Here is a 24,193-nt window from a genome sequence, read left to right on the forward strand (position 1 = left end):
AATGGGAAGCAAGGACTGATTTGTTTTCCTTTTGTTTGCCGCTGCCATATGCTGTACTGCCAGTTTATTGTTTTGAGTCTGTTGTTTGCCCTTTAAACAGAATGCACAGCAGGGGAAAGGGGGAGAGTCAAGGTCCTTGAGCAACATTGGGGCGGGGGGGGGGGAATAAGGGATATTGAAGACTGGTTTTGATGGTCTTTGTTGAACCCACCTTTTTATTATTCATGAAAAATTGAGAAAACAAAGAAACTGATTACAAAGCGCTATTTCACTGTGGGTTTATTTACATAGCATTGTTTTTGTCCCTGGGTACATGATCATGTGGTGAAATTTGCCATGTGCCTCTGCAGCACTTCACTACATTTTGCCACGACCTCTCTGCTCTCCAAAAAGTGCAACAGTTGTGTGAAATGGTTGCAAAGGGGAGCTTTGTGCAGAGAAATACTTTTTGAAAAATAAACACATTTTGAATATTTATATCCTGCCTTTTTAGTCTTCACAAGGTGGCTTATTAAAAAAAAAAAAAGCACAATACACAACTCAAAACATCTTTGTGATATATTTCCAATGATCATCTGCAGAGGAATTCTTTTTATAAAGGTCAAAAAGAATAGGTTGGGTTGGATCCAGACTTAGTCATAGTTACAGTAGACACACTGATTTCACTGGGTCAGCTCTATGTATGACTTAATTTGGATCCAACCTGTTATTTTTTAGGGCATTCTGGGGTCTTTCAAGACATGGAGAGTAGCCGTGGCACTGGAGGACTGCAGTTTAATCAACAATAGGCAGTCAAAAGAGCAATGTGGTTTGGTAATACACGCAGCATAAACTTGTAGCATATTTGTAATGAACACATTTTCTTGGAGGTGCAAAAAGGTTTCTGCAATGAGTCCTGGTTTTGTCCAGGTTTTATATATCATGCTACGGCTGCAGTAGTCAGTATTGCTTATCTTAAGGCAAGTATTTTTTATTAAAGCTCTCTTTGCACGTTACTTGTTTGAATGGACAAAGTGTGGAGAAAGGGGCTAGGGTTCCAGGAGGAAGTATTTGCATGTAGGTTTGGGTGCAAAGGTTTCCCTGCCCACAAACCTGGATGGCGGAGGGAGCTGTGGATCATTGCAGGTGGCGCAGTGCCTTTCTGCATGCTTTGCCCTTTCACATAAATAACAAATGAAGGGGGCTTAATATTTCATGTAAAGATTCCTATCAAAGCTGTATGGGGGGAAAATCCATCAGCCAGGTTATCAGCCCTTCTTGTAGAAGTTGTTGTTGTTGTTGTTGTTGTTCGGTCGTTAAGTCGTGTCCGACTCTTCGTGACCCCATGGACCATAGCACGCCAGGCCTTCCTGTCCTCCGCTCTCTCCCGGAGCGTGCTCAAGTTCATATTCATTGCATCGGTGATGCTATCTAGCCATCTCATCCTCTGCCGTCCCCTTCTCTTTTTGCCTTCAATCTTTCCCAGCAAGGGGTCTTTTCCAGGGAGTTTTCTCTTCGCATTAGGTGGCCAAAATATTTGAGCTTCAGTTTCAGTATCTGTCCTTCCAATGAGCACTCAGGGTTGATTTCCTTTAGGATGGACTGTTTTGACCTCCTTGCAGTCCAGGGGACTCGTAAGAGTCTTCTCCAGCACCACAGTTCGAAAGCATCAGTTCTTCAGCACTCAGCCTTCCTTATAGTCCAGCTCTCACAGCCGTACATTACTACTGGGAAAACCACAGCTTTGATTAGACGGACCTTTGTCGGCAAGGTGGTGCCTCTGCTTCTCACTATGCTGTCTAGGTTTGCCATAGCTTTCCTCCCAAGGAGAAAGCGTCTTTTAATTTCATGGCTACAGTCACCGTCTGCGGTGATCTTGGAGCCCAAGAAAATAAAATCTGTCACTGCTTCCATTTCTTCCCCTTCTATATGCCAGGAAGTGATGGGGCCAGATGCCATGATCTTCGTTTTTTTAATGTTGAGTTTCAAACCAGCTTTTGCACTCTCCACTTTCACCCTCAACAACAGGCTCTTTAGATCCGCTTCGCTTTCTGCCATTAGGGTGGTATCGTCTGCGTATCTGAGGTTGTTGATAATTCTCCCGGCAATCTTAATTCTGACCTGTGATTCATCCAACTCAGCGTTTCTCATGATGTACTCTGCATATAAGTTAAATAAGCAGGGCGACAATATACAGTCTTATCGTACTCCTTTCCCAATTTTGAACCAATTCGTTGTTCCATGTCTGGTTCTTACTGTTGCTTCTTGACCCTCGTACAGGTTTCTCAAGAGACAGGTAAGGTGGTCTGGTACTCCTATCTCTAAGAATCTGCCACAGTTTGTTGTGATCCACACAATCAAAGGCTTTAGCATAGTCAATGAAGCAGAAATAGACGCTTTTCTGGAATTCTCTTGCTTTCTCCATGATCCAGCAAATGTTGGCAATTTGATCTCTAGTTCCTCTGCCTCTTCGAAACCCAGCTTGTACTTCTGGTAGTTCTCAGTTCACATACTGCTGCTGGCATGTGAAATGAGCGCAATTGTACGGTAGTTTGAACACTCTTTGGCATTGCCCTTCTTTGGAATTGGAATGTAAACTGATCTTTTCCAGTCTTGTGGCCACTGTTGAGTGTTCCAAATGTGTTGGCATATTGAGTGCAGCACTTTAACAGCATCATCTTTTAGGATTTTAAATAGCTCAGCTGGAATACTGTCATCTCCGCTAGCTTTGCTGTTAGTAATGCTTCCTGAGGCCCACTTGACTTCACTCTCGAGGATGTCTGGCTCAAGATCAGTGACCGCACTATCATGGCTATCAGGGACATTAAGATCTTTCCTGTATAGTTCTTCTGTATATTCTTGCCACCTCTTCTTAATCTCATCTGCTTCTGTTAGGTCCCTGCCTTCTTTGTCCTTTATCATGCCCGTCTTTGCACAAAACGTTCCCTTGAGATCTCCCATTTTCTTGAAAAGATCTCTAGTCTTTCCCATTCTGTTGTTTTCCTCGATTTCTTTGCATTGTTCATTTAAGAAGGCCTTCTTGTCTCTCCTTGCTATTCTCTGGAACTCTGCATTCAGTTGGATATATCTTCCCCTTTCTCCCTTGCTTTTCACTGCCCTTCTTTCCTCAGCTACTTGTAAAGCCTCATCAGACAGCCACTTTGCTTTCTTGCACTTCTTTTTCTTTGGCATGGATTGAGTTGTTGCTGCCTCCTGAACAATGTTACGGACCTCCGTCCATAGTTCCTCAGGCACTCTATCAGGTCTAATCCCTGAAATCTATTCCTCACCTCCACTGTATATTCATAAGGGATATGATTTAGGTCATACCTGAATGGTTTAGTGGTTTTCCCTACGTTCTTCCATTTAAGCCGAAATTTTGCAGCAAGAAGCTCATGATCTGAGCCACAGTCAGCTCCAGGTCTTGTTTTTACTGACTGTAAAGAGCTTCTCCATCTTTGGCTGCAAAGGACATAATCAATCTGATTTCGATATTGACCATCTGGTGATGTCTATGTGTAGAGTCGCCTCTTGTGCTGTTGGAAAAGAGTGTTTGCTATGATCAGCGTGTTCTCTTGGCAAAACTCTATTAGCTTTTGTCCTGCTTCATTTTGTACACCAAGGCCATGCTTGCCTGTTATCCCGGTGATTTCTTGACTTCCTACTTTGGCATTCCAATCCCCTATGATGAAAAGGACATCTTTTTTTGGTGTTAGTTCTAGAAGGCGTTGTAGGTCTTCATAGAACCGATCAACCTCAGCTTCTTCGGCCTCAGTGGTTGGGGCATAGACTTGAATTACTGTGATGTTGAATGGTTTGCCTTGGATTTGTACTGAGATCATTCTAACATTTTTGAGATTGTACCCCAGTACTGCTTTTCCCACCCTTTTGTTGACTATGAGTGCTACTCCATTTCTTCTAAGGGATTCTTGCCCACAGTAGTAGATATAATGGTCACCTGAATTAAATTTGCCCATGCTTATCCATTTTAGTTCGCTGATTCCCAAGATGTCGCTGTTCAATCTTGCCATCTCACGTTTGACCACCTCCAGCTTACTTTGATTCATTGATCTTACATTCCAGGTTCCTAGACAATATTGTTCTTTACAGCATCGGATTTTCTTTTCACCATCGGACACATGCACAGCTGAGTGTCCTTTCGGCTTTGGCCCAGCCGCTTCACTCTTTCTGGCGCTACTTGGAAATACCCTCTGCTCTTCCCCAGTAGTATATTGGACACCTTCCGCCCTGAGGGGCTCATCTTCCGGCGTCATCTCTTTTAGCCTTGTGATACGTTCCATGGGGTTTTCTTGGCAAGAATACTGGCGTGGGTTGCCATTTCCTTCTCCAGTGGACCACATTTTGTCTGCCATGACCTGTCCATCTTGGGTGGCCCTGCACAGCATAGCTTATGGCTTCACTGAGTTACGCAAGCCCCTTCGCCACAACAAGGCAGTGATCCATGAAGGAGTCTTGTAGAGGTACATATAGTAAATTATTGGAGGCACAGTAGTGCTTCCAATAGATAAGGTGATCAGTCAAAAAAGGATTCCACCATGTTAAATGAAAAGCACGGGGGTGGGTTATTCTTTCAAGACTGAGAAATGTTTTGTATTGCCTTCAACAACATGTAAGAAAATGTATTTTAACCTGAAAGCTGAGATAACTGAGCAACTTTTTGAAGCACTCACCTTTTAAGCAGGCAACAGCTGTGGACTTAGGGGATCTGGGGGACCTCTTCTCCTGTTCCAAATTGCCTGTTCACTGGGGACATCTGGCGCTCTTCTCTGGATACCCCCATCTTTTGAGGTAAGGTGAGTAGCAACTGAAGAGCCTTTGGGGATGCTTTCCCTAGGGAGACTTGTCTGGCACCATACTTGTCAGCACCAGGTGAAGACCTTTAAATTTTTCTAGGCTTCTTAGCCTCGTATGCAGATGGGGGTAAGATATTTTATTGTGCTTTCAAACATTTATCTATTATGTTTAACCGTTCTTTAGTAATTATGGTGACTGTGTTCATCATGTATTTTCTTGTTTTTAATGTACTGTTGTGAAGCTGTGGGATACAAATGTACAAAATAAGCAGTAGGTGTTCTAGCTTCTAGCAAAAGGCTCAGAGTCCACTAAACTCATCTGCATTTGCTGGGTATAATTCAAAGGTCCATCTCATACATAAAAGGTGTTCCCGTTATCCCTAGGCAGGCAGCTGTATAAGAGGCAGCCTTAGCGACAACCACAGTCTGTTTGTACTAGGGCTGTTGGAGAAATCTGTAATGGATTCAACTGAGTTCAGGTTTCTGTGAATCTGACCTGCAGATTCTGCAGTGGACGAGCGGCTTCCAAACCGTGTGGATTCCATGGGCTTACGGGCCAGGTTTTTTTTTATGGGGGGGGGGAATTGTGAAAATTCGCACTTGCAATAATATGCATTAGCACAAGTGCACATTAGTGCTAATGTGAATTAGTGCAGGTGCACAGTTGCGCTAATGCACATTAATGCTAATGCACAGTTGCACTAATGCTCAGTGGCGCTAATGCACATTAGCACTGATGCGCACTTGCACAAGTGGAATGAAATTCTCATACATTCCTAAAAACTCAGTTCTGTCAGTGAGCAGACAACAGAATAAAAGATGTTTGCCAATCTGTGAAACTAAATCCATACATCCCTAGTTTGTACAGACAGAGCTTTAGATCATAAAATGAATAAGCTAAATACCATTGATCATGGTATCCTTTTGGATAGGCTGCCTGAGTTGGAATGTGGGGCACTGTATTGCAGTGGTTCTGCTCCTACTTGGATGGCTGATTCCAGAAGGTGGTGCTGGGGGATTACTGCTCTGCCCCATAGCAACTGTGCTATGGGGTTCCTTAGGGCTCTAGTTTACTCCCCATGCTTTTAAGCATCTACATGAAACCACTGGGAAAGGTTATCTGGCAGGCAATGTGGGCTGAGGTGTCACCAACATGAGGATGACGCCAAGCTCTATCTCTTCATCTAATAATGGTGGGGCAGTTGATGTTCTGTGCGAAGAGAAAACTCCCTGGAAAAGACCCTGATGCTGGGAAAGACTGAAGGCAAAAGGAGAAGGGGACGGCAGAGGATGAGATGGCTAGATAGCATCACGGATGCAATGAATATGAACTTGAGCACGCTCCGGGAGAGAGCGCAGGACAGGAAGGCCTGGCGTGCTATGGTCCATGGGGTCACGAAGAGTCGGACACGACTGAACAACAAGAAGTTGATGTTCTGAACCTGTGCTTGGGCAGAGTAATGGACTGGATGAGGACCAATAAACTAAGACTCAATCTAGACAAGACAGAGATACTTACTGTGGGTGATGCATCTGTCCAGTTAAGTGGCCTTCAACCTGTTCTGAAGGGGGTTGCACTCCCCCTTACAGTTTGGGTTTGTAGTTTGGGGGTTTCTTAGTTTCGTCATTGTCACTGGAGTCTCAGGTGTCCTCAGAGCACCTTTTATCACCTTAAATTAATATACCAATTACCACTCTACCTGGATAGCCTTGCAATAGTTATCCACACCCTGGTAGCCTCCTGTTTGGATTATTGCAATGTGTTATCGGTCGGGCTGCCTTTCAAAATGGTTTGGAAACTTAATTCAAAAAGGACAGCTAGACTGCTAACAGGGACATGCTGATCATATTATGCCAAAACTTTGCCATCTGCACTGGCTGCCAGTTCTTTTCCAGGCCCAATTCAAAGTGCTGGTTTAAACATTTAAAGCTGGGGTCTCCAACATATGGTGCCTGTGGGCACCATTGTGCCCACAGACAGCTCTGTTAGGACCCATCAGTCTTCCTGCCCCTTCTGATTTTTATTTTATTTCTTAAGATTTTTTGAAAAAAAATTACTGGGAGGCTGGCATGCTGCAACATGAATTGCTGCCCTCCAGCACTATCTTTGTTTGGGTTCAAAAAAGTGGTTTTGTGTTTTGAAGCCCAGACCCCACCTCTGCCTTGTACTTAGCTTCTTGGACAAGTTACTTTCCTTTTAGTCTCACCAGTTTGCCTTCTGGGAAATGAGTGTTTTGTGACCAGCCATATTCACCAGTTTATGAATGGGGAAGCCCCCCACCCCCACCCCCTGGCAACCATTTTGTGAGAGCCACTCCTAAAATTTTCAAAGTGTCCACTGACCCCAAAAGGTTGGGGATCCCTTTTTTAATGCCCTAAATAGCTCAGGGTCAGGTTACCTGAAGGAGCATCTCTCATATTTACCTACCCAGACACTAAGGTCATCATCTGAGGCCGTCCTCCAGGTGCCACTGCCAAATGAGGTGAGGTGGGTGGCTACAAGAGAGAGGGTTGGCACCCTGTCTGTGGCATACCCTCCCCAGAGAGGCTCACCTGGCACCTGTGTTATGGTCTTTTTGGTGCTGCGTGAAGACCTTCTTATTCTTCCAGGCATTTTAATAACTGTTTTTAGATTTGAGATCATTGCACTTTTGTTTTGCTGGTGGTTTTCCTTTGGTTTTATGTGGAGTGTTTTTCATCTTTGCTACTAATTTTAACTTGTTTTTATTAAGCATGTTTTATTTAATGTTTGTATTTTACGTTTTTAATGTATTGTACACCACCCAGACAACTTTGTTATTAAAAGTAAAATAAATAGAATTAAATGAAAGAATTTGGCATTTTGGCTTCAACTAATTTTTTATTCATCTGTGAAAATACTATATTTTGAAGTGAAACTAATAAAATACCAGAGAAAAGGAAACACGTGAGCATTAAGTGACTAGATACAGCCACATAAAATGTTCCACCTTCATTAAATTCAAGCCAAGAATTATGCATAGGTGCAGTGAAAAGGCAACATAAACAACATTTGAATCATTACATATGTGCAGTCACAGAATACAATCACAATGGTATCTTCTTTAAAACCAGTGGACATAAAATCAAATAGTTACAAAGTGAAAAAGAAGGGCATCTGCCATTTAAGAAAAAGCCCACACATGTCTAGATAGTGATACTTTAAAAGAATAGAAAGAATAAAAAAATTGCCAAACAAATGGAAGATCACAAAAGGAAAACCTCTTTCAAACAAATAATTCTACAAAAGCACAACAATAAATTATATTAAATTTTCATTACTGCCATTAAAATTAAACAATTATGCTTTAGGAAAACATGGGCATGATCCTGCCAGAGTGAAGGACACTTATATCCCATTGACTTCGATGAGAGAGTAAAAAATATTAAACACTACAGAAATCAATGAGGTGTGAAAGTGCATAACTTTTGATGGATTATGCTCCATTTTTACAAAAATCTTTCATAGCTAAAATCAGGCTGTACTTTATATCTCAAAAGCATACTTGAGGCCTGCTCTATGAACCTGCCATCCACCATAGGATCTAGTATTATGACCAAATGAGAGCATTTACTAGATTAAGAATACTAGATTAAGATGGCCCCCTGCCCCTCACATCCTGTGCTTGGGAAGAGATCTAGTACAGCAGCTGGCTGCTGATGCATGCCTCAGAGACCCTATGCACGGCTGTCACTTTTTCATGGCAACGCATGCCATGGTGTAGGCAAGGAGGAAGCCAGGCTAGGCATGTCTTGTAATCCACAGGTCTTGAATGGAGGCTGTAGCAAAGGTTTGTCTGTCATGTGACTGTGAGTAGCAAATGGAACAGTTTTCTGAAAAATGGGGCAGAACCAGCCAAATCAGTCTTGCTTTTCAGGCATAAGGTCATACTTTAGTAGCACAAGCCAGTGACTTATACTACAACAGCCTAAGCCAAGACATAGGATCCAGATATTGGGTGTTCGTCTTACAACAAACTCTGTCCTTCATTGGCTATCTAAATACAGCAGAAATGTGTGAACATTACTTTCACATGGAATTAAGCTGTGCATCACAAAGAAGTCATCAAGGTGAAGTACAGGCACTTGACAGTATAATGTGCATGGCAGAACCTCTACTTGTCACAGTATATAAACTCCCACAAGTGGTAAACACTGAGCTCCTGACCCTGCCCCACTATCATTCCTGGGGGTTCTGTCCATGTCAGGTTCAGTGCCAACATAGCACAGTTCTGCTCCTGCTGTATGAAGGTCCTCCATAAACTGTAAACTCAAGAATTCTTTGCATAAAGAAAATGGCTATATTCTGCAGTTATATCAAAGACCAAAAAAAATAAAATTAAAATCAGGGCACGAACTAGCCAAAGTTAAGCAGTGTTGAATCCTACTGCTTTCAAATGGGAGAGAGTTAAGCATGCATTTAACTCTTTCACTAAACTGAATGGAACTTAACTGTGGTTAACTTTGACTGTCTTGCACTCTTGTTTTTTTTACTTGCCTAAACAATCTGCATTTTCATTACAGATTCGGTTATAGTGTTACTTCAAAATCCCAGCCCTCCAAAGCAAAAGAATGAATTTTGCCACAGCAATCATGTTTGAGATATAACCGCATTATTTGTTGTTTGAAAAGTCACATGCAGTTATCAGGTCTCCCTCAAAACAGCACAGATGCCACCAATTTCAAACACTTCTCTCTGGGGGGAAAAAGTACGCAAGAGGCGGCCAGCAGTCCGAATCCAAGTTCCAGGCTACTTGGACATAACAGGAGGATAATTCTCTTGTTACACAAACGCTCCCTGGTTGTGGTAGACTAGTCCCAGAACCCTGCAATTTATGTAAAAACTGCCAGATCACAAGCTTATGCTCGTATACGAGTTTCTTAAAGTGGGCAGGAGTAGCAAGAGAGGACAAAGGGAAAAGATTGTGTATGTTCAAAGGCATTGGATAATATTTAAACTGCTGAAGGAGGCTGAAAAACCTGTCTGTGTATATATTTATGGAGAAGAAGGGAGAGGCTAACATATCTCAGGACTGTAGTAATCCTTTACTCCTCTGCATGACAGTATTGTAAAGCCTTTATGCGAACTGGGCTATTAAACTGTGAAAAACCCCTATAAAATGGAAACGTTCTGCATAGTTACAAAATAGTTTGTTTCATTTAAAAACTGCTGATTGTTGGAAGCAAATCTTGAACTTTGTTTTTTGGTGTCCATATTGCTGAATAAGATTATTACATAAGCAGTGGTATATAGGCTCAGGAATGTCAAGTAAAGGTTTGTAACTAAGGAAAAAGAAATATACTAGCATCTTGGATTAAACGTTCATTTGACAGAATCTTAAGACAGAAATTAAACAAGTGTACATAAGGAACAGCAAGAAAGTAGTAAAGATGTCTAACTGAGCATTTATAGGGTGGACTATTGATGAACAAGGCACTTTTAACATTTTCTTCATATTTCAAATCGGTAGTACTGCTAGTTAGCTGATGGCTGACAGGTGGCTCCTGTCTCCTATAGTCCCTCTATTATTTACAGCCTGCCACTTCCCCCAAGTGGTGTTGGAATTTTGATTCCTTCTGCAAAGACATAACACTTTGTGGCAAGATCATTCTTAGCCAGTTAGATCTCCAGACCTTGAGGGAAGCTGATAGATAGAGCCATCATGAGAACATAACAGTTTGTGATGCTCAGGTATTCTGGACTTTCAAAATTATCTTCCTGTGTGGCAAAGATAATCTTGTATTATATAGCAAACATTCAGCTGGAGATTAGAATTTGGCTATAATGTGTCTTTTTTGCACCTATGTATCGGATACCTTTCTTCCTTGTTGACTGAAACAGAGTTGTGTTGACTGAAACAGAGTTGTTCAAATGATGTACCAGAGGTCTTCCTTCTCTTATCGTAGTGGCATGTAGGCACACTGAATTACAGTGCCTTTCTGTCACTCTAATCTCATAAAATAGACAATTTTAAATAAAATTGATATGTGAAAATATTCAAGGGGGGACCCTAATCCTTACTTACAGTATATTTCCAATCTCCCATGTGCACTATAATGCATAGTTCTTTTTTAGTAATAAAAAGTAAATTAGCAGCAACCAGGAAGAATGAACCTCACAACAGCAAATACACACACTAAAATAACCCTTGTGCATAGCAAAGACAGAACATTAACCTCTTGTCACCCTGAAAACACACAGAGAGATCGTCAGATCCTATAAAAGAGAAACATGGGATCATGTAGTTTAAGGAGAATGATGACAAAGATTGAAAAGCAATGTTCCTCTAAACTGATGAATAAGGTTTCCATCTAGGCTGAATTTTCTGAAACTCAGGCCTGATTTCTACATTCCCTAAATAACATAGCAGTTGCTGAAAGCATCCAGTTCTGTGTGGGCAAGCTCCATGCTGCAGTGGTAATGTATCCGAAGATGCAGTGGAATAGCCTAGACACAATGATTTGGATTATAGATCAAACAATATATTACGTGGAAGCCTTATTTTACTTATCTATGAAGTCTGTGTAATGGAAGAAGAAAAGCACATGAATCTGGGGTTCTCTACAATTCTGTACTTTGGGAAAATGCAAGATCTCTGATGCTTCATCCTGAGAATCATGTGTTCATACCAAGGACAAGGAAAGCAATATATTACGCTGAAACAACGAACACAGTGTCAGCTGAAAATAAGCACTTTTACATAACAGGGACAGCATTCAAAATATAAACTTAAGATGTCAAAAGATCAAGAAATCTAGAACTTCAAACTAGTGAAGTTCTTAAGTAAGGCAGTCAATATTCAACCAGTGTATACATTCATTAAGGTTTTTTTTAAAGAGCAAACCAAGATGCTAGACAGTATGAATGTATGAAATATAGGCACAAAGTAGGTGCTTGACTTTGTTCAGCATGGAAAACAAAGCGACTAAGAAACTTTTGATAAGGTGAGCAACCTATTGGACAATTTGAATAATATTGTTCTGTAAAAAGGTGCAATATTAAGCAGTTTGATTTTGGTTTGAAGATATACATAAATCATGTTGCCTGTTATCAGTTATAGAACATTTCACATTCTTTGTATCATTCTAGTTCTTCCCAGTTATCAGTAAGGTTACCTTTGCTTTGTCGCCTAATGCTAACCAACCTTCCAGCTGATCTGATACTCCATCTTGAACTATTTCCTGAGCTTGCCAGGTTTGTATATTTTGTGGAGCCTTTGGTTTCATCTTCCCAGCCTGGCCAAGATGGATAGTCACTTAAAGTATTTCCTGCATCGCTGAGGTGCTCACTGGCAGGAATCTGTGGTGGCTCCCATCCTTCAATCTCATCTGGCTTCCTGGACTGGATGTTCTGTTTTATCACCAAACTGTCCCAAAATCCAGCTTTCTTTTCTGATTTCACATCCTCTTTTGATTTTAAACTGGTTCTAGAGGACAATAAATGTTATTTTTATTGGAACACACATGTCAGGGAAAGAAATGTAAAGTAAATATGTCTATGACGAAAGAAGACCAGAACAATTTTGCCATTATCCTTATATAATGGATAATGAGGTTCAAGTTCCTCATTATAAATTATTTTTATCTATTCAAACATTTTGTGTTACTTTTCTATACTTTAAAAGTGGCTATAACACAGAATGAACTAATACAAGATTAATCAGAATGGCATAAATTTAATACAGATAAGCTGCAAAAGCCATAGATCCTTAGGTGCAAAAAAGAATAGTCCGATCATTGGGAATAGTGCTGATGATAATTTGCTTATGGAGACACAGGATGGACAACCCTCTTCTATGTGTTGTTTTGTGCACAGGTATTCTTTTAAAGATTTAACAGCATAATGGACATTTGATTTCAACTGACACCTATAGCACTTTGGATCAGAGGGGTGGGGGCATAGAGCTCCATTCTCAAGGAAGGGCCTCTTCTGTGTTCTTCCATGAATGGAGCAAAAACTTTGGATCCAACCAATTGTTTTTTTCTAAAGGCCACTCTACTTTAGTAAATTGCCAACAAATTCCTTTTCCTGTCCAGATGCAGGTCTTTAGTTTAAGCAGGATCTTTATACCTGAAGAACAATATAAATGAGTGTTATAATGTAAAAAGTCCCCCATCTTCTGGAATGTTATTACTTTTTCCTTAAACTGTTAATTTTTATTCTAGCTTTAATACCTTTAGCAAGCAATCCTATGGCCCCTACACAGCTTCCCAGGGGTATATGATACAGTGGATTTCCCTCTCTGAGGCTGCAGACAAAGCTCCAACCTCAGAGGAGGAAATCCAACTTCAGATCCCCACACTCTCCAATCCCCTCCCAGCCACTTGGAAAACTCTATGGCGGCTCCCTTTCTCTGACCTTGGGAAAGAGGAAAACAGCAAGGGGTGTAGCTGGGGCCCGGTGGTGGGTGGGAAGGGAGAGACCATCGATCCAATGGATCCAGCGGCCTCTCAGTACCTGGTACCATGCCCCCAGCACAGAGGTCTAACAGACATTCCTTTTTAGGAGGACAGAGAGGCCTCTGCCATTCCACGTGCCCTGCCAGCAAGAGCTTGCTGCTTTAGATGGATGGGAACCTCCAATTCTGGAGTGTTCTATTGTTTGGGCTTCTAACCCGATAGGATTGCACTGTTAGTAACCCTGTTCACTGCATATGTTATTACATGTTTATATCACTTTCCACATACATACCCTTTAGTTTTTGGAGATTTACATCCTGTTAGTAATTGTTGTTCATCATCCTTATTGAATATTGATGTTACTTCTTTCCAACCCCGAAAACCTGCACCTTGAACCTAATAATAAACAAACATTTTTTAAAAAATAATGTGTGTAAAATGACAATTGTAGGGAATATGTGCTTATAACTGCGATATTTTCCTTATCATAGGCATAATATAATGTGGGAACTCTGGTAAACCCTGGCCGCAACCTGTAATGCAAGGTAAAGCACTGAGAGTCAGCTAAGCCTTACACGTCATAAGACTTCCATGGGTTAAATATCTGTGGGTTCATACTTCTATGAACCCTGGGATTAGTAAACATTTGATTCAGAATCAGTACAACATTTTTGTTCTCTAGAGACTTGTAGGTAAGTTCATCCCAAGAAGGTTTCCATTGTCTATCAACACTGATCTGCTATGAAGTCGAGACTACTAATCCATGTCACCCTTAGCCAAGATAAAAAAATAATAATAATTGCATGTTACAAAACTAGGATTCCTGAGCTGCAATGTTTATGTACGTGTTTATTTAATATTTATTAAAGTTATATACCACCCAATTGACAAATGCCCTCCGAGCAGTTTAAATCCCCAAACAACAAGGTAACAACCAAAACAATAGTACAGCCAATGAAAATATTAAAACACTAAAATGATTAAAAAGCCAGCAGTAAATTGATATTAAAATCTGTCCCCTTGTCATGGCCGGATCCCTTCCTATTGAAGTTTAGACCAGCAGTGGCCTTTCCCCTCTACAAGGATGGGGAACCTATTAAAATGGTCTGCCCCCAGAGGCTAGTGGATTCCAATGGATTCCAGAGGGCTCTGGGGGATTTTCCTGCTGGTATGACTGGTGCTCCTGTTGAAGCCCAGGTCACTTTGTGGAATGCAGAGATGACTCGGGTGGTCAACATGTTCGTGCCCAAGCACCCTCTCCCTTTGAGCAGAGCCTGGCCAGCTCCCTAGTATACATTCAAGCTGAGGACAATGAAGCGAGAGGGGAGATGGCTAGAATGCAGATGGAGGAAAAGTCATGCTGAGTCTGACCAAACACAGGTTAGAGCTCAATATCAAGCCTACTCTGTGGCAGTGAGGGTGGCAAGGAGACCGTTCTTTTCCACCAGCGCTACATTTTCTCAGGGTCATCCAGTGGAGCTTTTCTGAGTGGTGACGAGTTTGCATGGCACTTTGAAGATAAAGCCGCTCAGATTCATCATGTCTTGGACACCACAGTTAATGCAGTTCCATTAGTAGAGGCATCCAGAACACTGTCTGGTCCAGTTTTATTGAATGAGTTTCAGTTATTTAGGCCCAAGGATGTGGACAAGGTGGCTGGCCAAGTCTGGTCAACCACTTGTGTGCTCAACCCTTGCCCTTCACGGCTGATCACATCAAACAAGGAAGGGATATCCAGCTGGGTCTAGGATGTTGTACATTCCTCGAGAGAGGGAGTGGTGCTGGCTTCTTTAAAAGAGGCAGTAATTAAGCCACTCCTGAAAAAGCTTAACCTGGACCTGGGGGACGTTAACAACTATAGGCTGATGGCTAACATCCCCTTCATGGGCAAGGTCGTGGAGTGGGTGGTTGCAGGACAACTCCAGGCACTCTTAAGGCAACAGATTATCTAGATCCATTTCGATCAGGCTTCAGGCCTGGTTTTGGAATGGAAACTGTTTTGGTCACCCTGAGGGATGACCTTTGCCAGGAGAAGGATGGGAGGAGTGTGACCCTGTTGATTCTCTTGGACTTCTCAGTGGCTTTCGATCCCATCCACCATGGTATCCTTCTGGATAGGGTGTCTTGGCTGGGAGTTGGAGGCACTGCACTGCAGTGGTTCTGCTCCTACTTGGATGGCTGATTCCAGAAGGTGGTGCTGGAGAATTATTGCTCTGTGCCTTGGCAACTATGCCATAGGGTTCCACCGGGCTCTATTTTATCCCTCATGCTGTTTAACATCTACATGAAACTGCTAGGGGAGGTCACTCGGAGGTGCGGGCTGAGGTGTCATCAATATGCGGATGACACCCAGCTCTACTTCTCTTTTTCATCAAACCCAGGTGAGGCAGTGGCTGTTCTGAATCAGTGCCTGGACATGGTAATGGTCAGGATGAGGGCCAATAAACTGAAACTCAATCCAGACAAGACGGAGGTACTTTTAGTGGGTGGTTCATCTGTCCAGCTAGGTGATGTTCAACCTGTTCTGGAGGGGGCTGCCCTCCCCCTAAAGGATCAGGTTCATAGTTTGGGGGTGCTCTTGGACCCAGAACTGTCATTTGAGGCACAGGTGAACTCAGTGGCACAGAGCACTTTTTATCAGCTTAGGCTGATTTACCAACTATGACCTTATTTGAACAGAGATAGCATAGCTACAGTTATCCATGCTCTGATAACCTCTCATCTGGATTACTGCAATGAGTTATACATGGGGCTGCCTTTGAAAATGGTCAGGAAACTTCAGCTGGTCCAAAACAGGGCAGAGAGGTTGTTAACGGGGACTGGCCAATGAGATCATATGCCAGTACTTTCCTAGCTGCACTAGCTGCCAGTCCCTTTCTGGGCCCAATTCAAAGTGCTGGTATTACATGCAAAGCCCTAAATGGCCTAGGGCCAGGTTATCTGAAGCTACCTGCCTGGACCCTAAGATCATCTTCAGGGGTTCTTCTCCAGGAGCCCCAAGGAGGTAAGGCAGATGGCTACCAGAAAAAGAGCATTTTCTGCTGTGGCACCCCGGCTGTGGAACGAACTCTGTAGAGAAGTCTGCCTGGCATCTACACTGTACTCTTTCCGGTGCCAGGTCTTCTTATTTTCCCAGGCATTTTTAGTATTCCAGCTTTTTTAGCTCTGCGTTCTTAAATCTGCTATTGTGTTTTAAATATCAACACTGCTGCTAGGTTTTACTATGGTTGTATTTTTATTCTGTAGTTTTAATCTATTATATTTTATATTGTATTTTCTGCTGTATTTTTGTGGTTTTAATTTTGGGAACAGCCCAGAGTTTCGGCTAGTGGGCAGTATAAAAATGAAATAAATAATAAAACTCAGAATGAAGACAACAAATTCAAGATTAAATGCCTGCCAGAAGAGGAAGGTCTTAGCCTGGCATCTAAATGTATATTATGAAGACTCCAGGTGGATCTCCCTCGGAAGGGCATTCTACAGACTGGAGGTGGGGGCACTACAGAGAACGCTCTTTCCTTCCAAAGAGTAGGTATTCTTTGTTTTCTGCTCCAATGTTCTCTGCTATGTGACCCAGAGAAACAGAGAGCCTTGGTTTCTAAGCCAAAGGATGGATGTTTGAAACAGTAGCTATGCAAGCTTAGCTACCCTACACTATTCAGAAGTTAACTATGAATATGTTTGTTTTATTTCTCTGTCTTAAAGAAACAGAGCCTCATGTGGCACAGAGTGGTAGGCAGCAGTATTGCAACCGAAATGCTCCCCATGACCTGAGTTTGATCCCAGTGGAAGCCAGGTCTCGAGTAGCCGGCTCAGGTCGACTCAGCCCTCCATCCTTCCGAGGTCGGTAAAATGAGTACCCAGCTTGCTGGGGGAAAGGTAGTCACGACTGGGGAAGGCAATGGCAAACCACCCCGCTATAGTCTGCCATGAAAATGCCAGCTTAAGCAGGCGTCCCTCTAGGGGTCAGTAATGACCCGGTGCTTGCACAGCAGGAACCTTTCCTTTCCTTTCCTTAAAGAAATATGTCCTCGTTTTGATCTATTAATAAATCAAGTGGATATTTATATAGCGGTCTTTGACTGGATTTAAACCTGTTGCCACTCATTCACCTGTTCACTGAATTATCAGGTTGAAAGTGCTGCTATAAGGGAAGGCTACAAACTGCTTCTCGATGTAACGCAAGCAAGCCATCCTCAATCGCCTTTAAGAGCTGTTCATCTCCAGCAGATAAGAGTACTCCTTTGAGATGGTGGCAATTATCAGAAATTATTTTATACTGGGATAGCTTTATATCTTCCTCTTTGTTTGGTTTTGGTCTATAAGAGGGTACTGCTGAGGTGCTTGAAAAAAGGAGGTTGCCTCCTGGGTTTATTCTGGATCCCTCACGCCCCCATTTTCAAGGCTTGTAAAATTGTCCACTGTGGTAAAGGCAAAGCTTTCTTTAACAGCAGGACTATGCAAGATACTTCTCTTTTTCATTTCACTGTTTTCACACCCATGCTCCTGAAACAGTGAAACTGAGAAATGATTTGCATAGTTATTTTAATGTGCTTAGTATCAGGATGGAGGTTTAAATTCCACTATGGGGGTAATAACGACTGATGAATGGGGTACTTAACTGAAGGGAAATTGATTACATTTTGAAGCACGATCTCCAGCATGATGGGAATTGGGACATTAATTGGGGTGACCCCATGGCTCACCCTTGGCTTGCTTTTGGATTAGTGTGTCACATTTTTGAAACTCCATTTTGGTACAGAAGCTGCCATTTTTAGGGATGTGTGTCAAAGAACTCCTGAAAAAAATCTATCACCCATCTTTTTGTGCATCTTTTTCACAACTGCTCCCAGCAAATTAATTGTAAATGAAGAACTATTAATTTGTAATGATTTGTGGGTGGGATGCAAATTAATTGAAGAATTTATTTTATTTGAGGTCTGGATGGGAAATAAATTGGTTTGCTTATTATATGGCTTGCTTGTAATTCTTTTTAACTCTGCATTTATAGATATAAATAAGCAAATGCAAATGTTATGCAAATTTCTGCCCTATAAGCCTGTGCTTGAAATCTTTAAGTGCCTAGCAATGGGCTTTATAATCCAGCCATTGCATTTCAGCTTCTTCTGTGTTATCATCCTGTGTTTTTTCAGACCTGACTTAAGGCAATTTTTGGAAATAAAATGCCATTTCAGAATCATCCTGTCTACTGGGAACAGACAAAGTTCTACTGGGTTTTAAAAGACTTCTATGCTTTTAATCAAAAGTTTCTGGTTTGCAGGCTCTGTTCATCTTATTGCTTCCTGATAAATATGGTTGGGGAATTAGTAATCAATACTGTGTTTTAATTGCCCCAAAGCCAGTTACTGTTCCCATGGGGAGAGGACTTACTTTTGAGTAAACAGTATAGAGAGATACTGGCCTTTGGGAAGGACACTGCTGGATAATAAAGTGCTATATTGTGGGAAACTGTTTTAATTCTATTGCCAGCTAATTGGAGGAAAGCAAAGTTCAGCAGTGCTAAAGCCCTCTAGTCTGCAAGCAACTTTGTTTTAAGATATGTAAAAAGGACATCTATCTCAGGATGTCCCATAGACTAGAAGAAGGGTTTAAAGGCCCTTTCCTAGAATGTTAAGTAATTTTCCCTGTGCACTGTATCTTGTATACTTGGGAGGATAACAAGAGCTTGAGGTATGAATGGAATTCACATTGTTCAAGCTACCTCACTTGTCCCTCCATCTTTTATATTAAAATATATAATAGGAGATGGAATATTGAAGTTAGGTATCATAAAGGCTCTAGTTTGCTGTAATACATTTTCACGGCTGTATCAAGTAATTAATGTGCATGTTTGTTTAGAAAATATGACAAAGAAAAACTTGTTTTAAATCAATTATTTCAATCAGCTTATTTTTCCTGAAGATTTAAATAATTATTTAAATCAATCCACCCTATAATATATTCTCCAACAAAGTTCTATCGTTATTATTACTGCAGAACATAAGAACACGAACTTGTATGTTCAGTCTGTTTTATTGCAGAATGTGTTCCACTGTTTTCAGTTCATCTTCCACACATTATCTTTGAATTGATAATACCATAAGTCAAACTGCAGATTCTTGAGAAGCCATCTTGTCATTTCTGTCTCTCAACTTCACCCAACCTCTTGGAACAGACTCCTATATTTTCAGTAGCCAAATAATCTTCCACCATCAAGTAATTGTAATTTAATGAGCACAGCTTGTGAAACAAGGAATATGAACAGCTATATGTCTGTTTTAAAGGAAAACAGATGAGAACGACAATCCTGAATCTACTTCTATCAGCACAGTAAAATCAGAGCTCAGGAATTCTGCCAGGCCCGTTAACAATAATAAAAAACATGAGCTCAAAAAAAGAAAAGTCAGCTGAAAAAAGCAGGCTACACAAATTACAATGTGTACATAACAAACCTCCCTTAAAAGCAAAAAGGAAATGTATGCATTTGTGTGATAGTAGAGAGGGAAGCAGAGGTGACTGTCATTCAGTGTATTATACTTTGAGGAAAAAGACCTCACTCAAACAACACAGCAAGAATTGGATAGTAATATAGGAGAACACTGTGAAATGAAGAAGGACGAATAGAGGCCACAGAACAAAAGAGAACAAGAATGGAAACTTAAATTATAACAAAATAATGTTTTGGAATAGAACTACTGTATTGCCAAAGAAAAAGTATTGCAACGTGGTCTTTATTGTGTTGACATGAGATCATCAATGCAAAATAAATTTTGGATGATGTTAACACCAAAGGTATATATAGATCATGAATCTCTGTATGGGAGCATACACAAAACACATCAATGTATACAGTGGGAATTCTTACAAAGGACTACTTGAATGCATAATTTGCAGTGATACTGAAAAACACAATGTACAGATGTTCAAAGATGCTTCACAGGATTAAGAAACTGCTTATTTTGTGGTTAATAGTTAATGGATGGGGGAGAGGAAACAAGGATCATAATGGAAAGAGATGTGATGCTATATCAATAACAGACTATGAGTTTCTTACACACATAATGGTAGTATTTATAAGGTTGCCTAATAAGTCTTTCCAAAAGTAGATAACACTGTTAAAAAAAGAAATTTAAAAAGAAAAGAAATAAAGATTTGTTTCAGGTCCTCAGCATCTTACAGTATTCAAATTCTATTAAGATGTAATATGCTGCTCAGACTCAATTTTTTTTAAAAGATACTCCTTTTACCTGATTATGTACAATGAGGTAGAAAGCTGTTCCAAATTTGTCTCAGACAGTGAGATCCACACAGAAAAAGGCTTTTTCTGAATGGAAAACACATGCACAGAGCACGTATCAAAATTACAATGTGCAGCCAGAGGTGAGGCAACCAATGAGACCTGTATTCATGCTGCACAATTTCGATGCATGATACACTGTGTAGGAAGGTGGACCATTTCTCCTGATTGGGTCCAATGTGTAAGAATTAGGTCCAACTCTCAGAGGTATAAATATGGTAAAATCACAGAGGGGCCATCTACATGAGCCTTTTACTCTGAGGCGGGTGTGAGTCAAGGTCCTGATTAGACGACACAGTCGCCACTTCGCAGCCATCTGTGGTTTTCTCCCGGAAAATGTGGATTTCCAAGGAGGTGTTTTGCTGCGATGTTTTTGGTTTGCTGTAGGTTTCCCACAGTTGTGAGCCATCTGTCCCTTCCCCAAACCAACTTCGCATTTTGCGGTGGGCGTGTTGTAGGCATGCCTAATGCTTGAGTCGCTCTGTGATGCCCTTTGCTCCCCTCATCCCTTTGCAGCTGCAGTTACAGAGGCACAGAGATGTGTTTTCATCTATTTAATCACACTTTTGCACATTTTTGCAGCTTCATATTTTCACAACAGTTGCTTTTGGACTCAGTGCCCATGGGCCAGGGGGGTCTTGGGGGGAAGACCAACATTGCTCCAGCCACCATTTCAGAGCAATGGGTAGGCACGTACTGCTCATGCTCATGAGTGCAGACCATCGCGAGAGTCTCAGGCTGGGGAACTGACAAACAGATGGTGTGGAAATGAAGGAGCACAAAATGCTCACTTTTTACCTAACGAGGGATGGAAAGACACAGCAGAGCCCCTCAGATACAAAATAGCCACTGAAGTGATGCACCCCCACACTCATGGGACTGCACAGCTGTGCATTTAAGTATAATGGCAAAAAAAGGCACGGCGGAGTCTGTTATGGAAGTACGCAGTAAACCGCGAGTGTATACCACCAGAAGCTACTTCGAAGCAGCAATGCTGCGCAGTTGCGACGAGGGGAGCGTGAAAGCGGTGCTGTGTAGATGGGGCCAGAATGTACAAGTTACAATTCTGCAGTGATTTCTTCTAAGACAGGTCCACTGGTTTCAGCAGAATTATTCATGTTACCCAAAGTTTAGTGACTATGTAAAATTTCAATTACATTTACTACTACTTAAACAAATTTAAAATGGTGTTAATTGTTATGATAGCTTAATCTACTAACATCTTTATCAGATTACAGATTAACAATTGACATCTCTGTACTGAATGCTTAGAAGTCTTTAAATATGAATTTTCCAATGAATGCAAGCAAGCAGCAGAACTTGGATTTAACTAGTAAAGACCTACAGATGGTAGTTAAAACAGGAAGTGCTGACAATATTTTTGTTCACAAACAATTTACCCTCTAAGCAGAAATTAAAGGGTTTAGTAACAGGAACCATTTTGTTCTCCCAGCCAGACCAAAGTCCAATGGTGCTTCATAAATACCATCATCCAGGGGTGCAAAAAGTAATATCTTCCTCATTGCAGCCATGACAGAGTACATATTAACGCAATCCACACATCTTCAATAACCCACAGTTAACAAAGCTGAGTTGTTGAAAATGCAGTGGGAGCGAGCGTGTGTGCTGGTTTCTGTGTGCATGCCTCCTCCCACTGCAGTAAATAACCCAAGAACACCTCGCCCCTGGGTTTAATGTGAGCTCTGAATCTGAAACTCCGGGTTGTTCAACCCAGAGTTTGAATGTTTAATCTTTGGCTAGCTTTAGCACAACACCACTGGAAGAAATGGAAGGAGCCTAAACCTCCTTTGCGATTGCCATTCAGCACGTACAGGAGTTTCCCATTCTCCCTCCCAACCCACCATACTATACGATATTTAAGCACACTCCTACAATATTTTTCCTAAAACATTTTTCCTAAAACTGTAATCATAAAGATCCAATAGATAATAATGGGGATACTAATAAGATAATCCATGTACATCAGAGAAAAGGAAAACCACAATTGCTAAGAGACTTCCCCAATATTTTTTAAAATAAGGGTTTAGCTGAGTTACAATAATGCATAGCTATAACCAGTGAAATTTCCCTTGATACAAAACTAAGGTAACAAGACTTAGTAACAGTGAAGTAAAAGATTGTGAACTCTGCAAATGGAATATGGGCTGGTTCTGAAGTGTTGTAATCAGAATATGCTTCCACTGTTTCAGATGTTACCCACCCACCATGGAAACTCTGTGAGATTTATCGTTTTAGCAGACGTAACGTGCTCCCTCTTTCACCAAGAGCTGTAGCACACCCAGATGTATTCTAGTCATTATATGCCAAAACATGAGTTGGTTGGGCATCAGCTCCTTCATTTCCAACACAACTATGCACTCAGATGGTCCAGCCAGGCAGCAACCTACCTATGGCTGGACAAAACAAACAACTTCCACTTGTTTTGTCCAGTCTCTTGGAAGTGAACATGTCATGCCAGCTTCAGCACTAGATGCACTGAATTCACAGATTCTCTGCCCCAAAGGGAAAATATACGCCACCTCAGATTGAGGCTCCTTAAGGACCTATGTTCTTTTGGGAGAATTATAGTAAAAGAAAAATCATTTTAAGAAAATAACTTGAGAATAAAATTGGAGCAAGATATTGGAGAAATGTTGATTACTAAAATGCCACATCTAGCCCATAATTGAAATTCTGTTTGTAAATATAAAAGACCCTGACCAGCATACATAGGATCCAGGATTCACAGGTGCTTAAGTACTGCAATAGTGCTTATTTCTCTCCTGAATACAGAACCCTTCTGTCGCTTTTACCTGTTATTAGTAAACACTTCCCCTCAATTATGGCATACCATTTATGCTCAGTCTAGAATATCATGTTCCACAGCAATCCCTACTCCCCACCCCCACCCCCCAGGCTCAGATGACCAGTTAAATGGATTATCTTGTCTCCTAGGGGAGTGTCAGACTCAAAACTAGATCATGTCTTGAGGAAATCCATGTTGTTTTCACAATAACAAACTGAACCAACACTATGGGAAGTGTCAACTTGTGGACAGAGGTAAAACTAGGCTCTTTTACTAGCAAGTCCTGGGTGACAACAAGGTGTCCTCCAAGCAGAAATGTCTAGATCATTGGCTGCATCATAAGTTACATGAAGTAAAATAAGGTAGAGCACACGCTAGTACAATCTGGCACTGAAGTATGAGTAAAACCATTCCAGTAAAGAAAAAGAAAAAAGGTGGGGGAAAGGGAAAATAAGTAATATAAATGGGGGGGAAACAGGCTTGCATACTTGTTACTGTAGAACAGTATTGCCTTGTTTATTGGGAGAAGGGCTGTCACTATAATGTTAGTCTCCTCTTAGCTCACCTTATTTCATCTACATCAAGGCAACCAGGTTGTATCAGGTAGCCAGTGGCTAAAATGTGACCAAAGATTCCCTGTTTTCTCATTCTCACAGGTTCTCAGACTACAGCTTGATGCCCATCTTACAATAAGGTGTCCTCCAAGCAGAAATATCTAGATCATTGGCTGAATCCTGGGTTCTGGTACCCACTGGTGTTCTTCATAGGGATCAGACCAATTAGCCTGATCTTTTCCAAGAACAAGCTTTTTACACCATTTCTTGGGGTTTGGACATGTTGCCACACTTGATTTATGTCCTTAGCCAATGTTTGTGGCAC

At 41.3% G+C, this 24,193-nt stretch overlaps 1 protein-coding gene across 4 annotated transcripts in view; it reads right to left on the bottom strand.

Annotated features, from left to right (window-relative positions):
• Positions 1 to 7,636: 7,636 nt before the first annotated feature.
• TDRP (testis development related protein) overlaps positions 7,637 to 24,193 on the bottom strand; it is a 35,340-nt gene continuing 18,783 nt past the window's right edge. For 3 of the 4 annotated variants that reach the window (XM_084826757.1, XM_084826758.1, XM_084826759.1), the window contains exons 3-4: positions 13,504 to 13,607; positions 7,638 to 12,238 (exon numbers count right to left, since the gene is read on the bottom strand). In XM_084826757.1, coding sequence (XP_084682883.1) covers positions 11,893 to 12,238; positions 13,504 to 13,607 — 450 coding nt within the window. In that variant the 3' untranslated portion in view covers positions 7,638 to 11,892. Of the gene's footprint in view, positions 12,239 to 13,503; positions 13,608 to 24,193 lie in introns of all 4 variants that reach the window. The other variant, XM_084826756.1, reaches the window with a different exon arrangement.

The sequence above is a fragment of the Heloderma suspectum genome, chromosome 1 (genome assembly GCF_057233095.1).
Source record: "Heloderma suspectum isolate Gila_16-S chromosome 1, 16-S_ref, whole genome shotgun sequence".
In the NCBI taxonomy this organism is placed as follows: Eukaryota; Metazoa; Chordata; class Lepidosauria; order Squamata; family Helodermatidae; genus Heloderma; species Heloderma suspectum.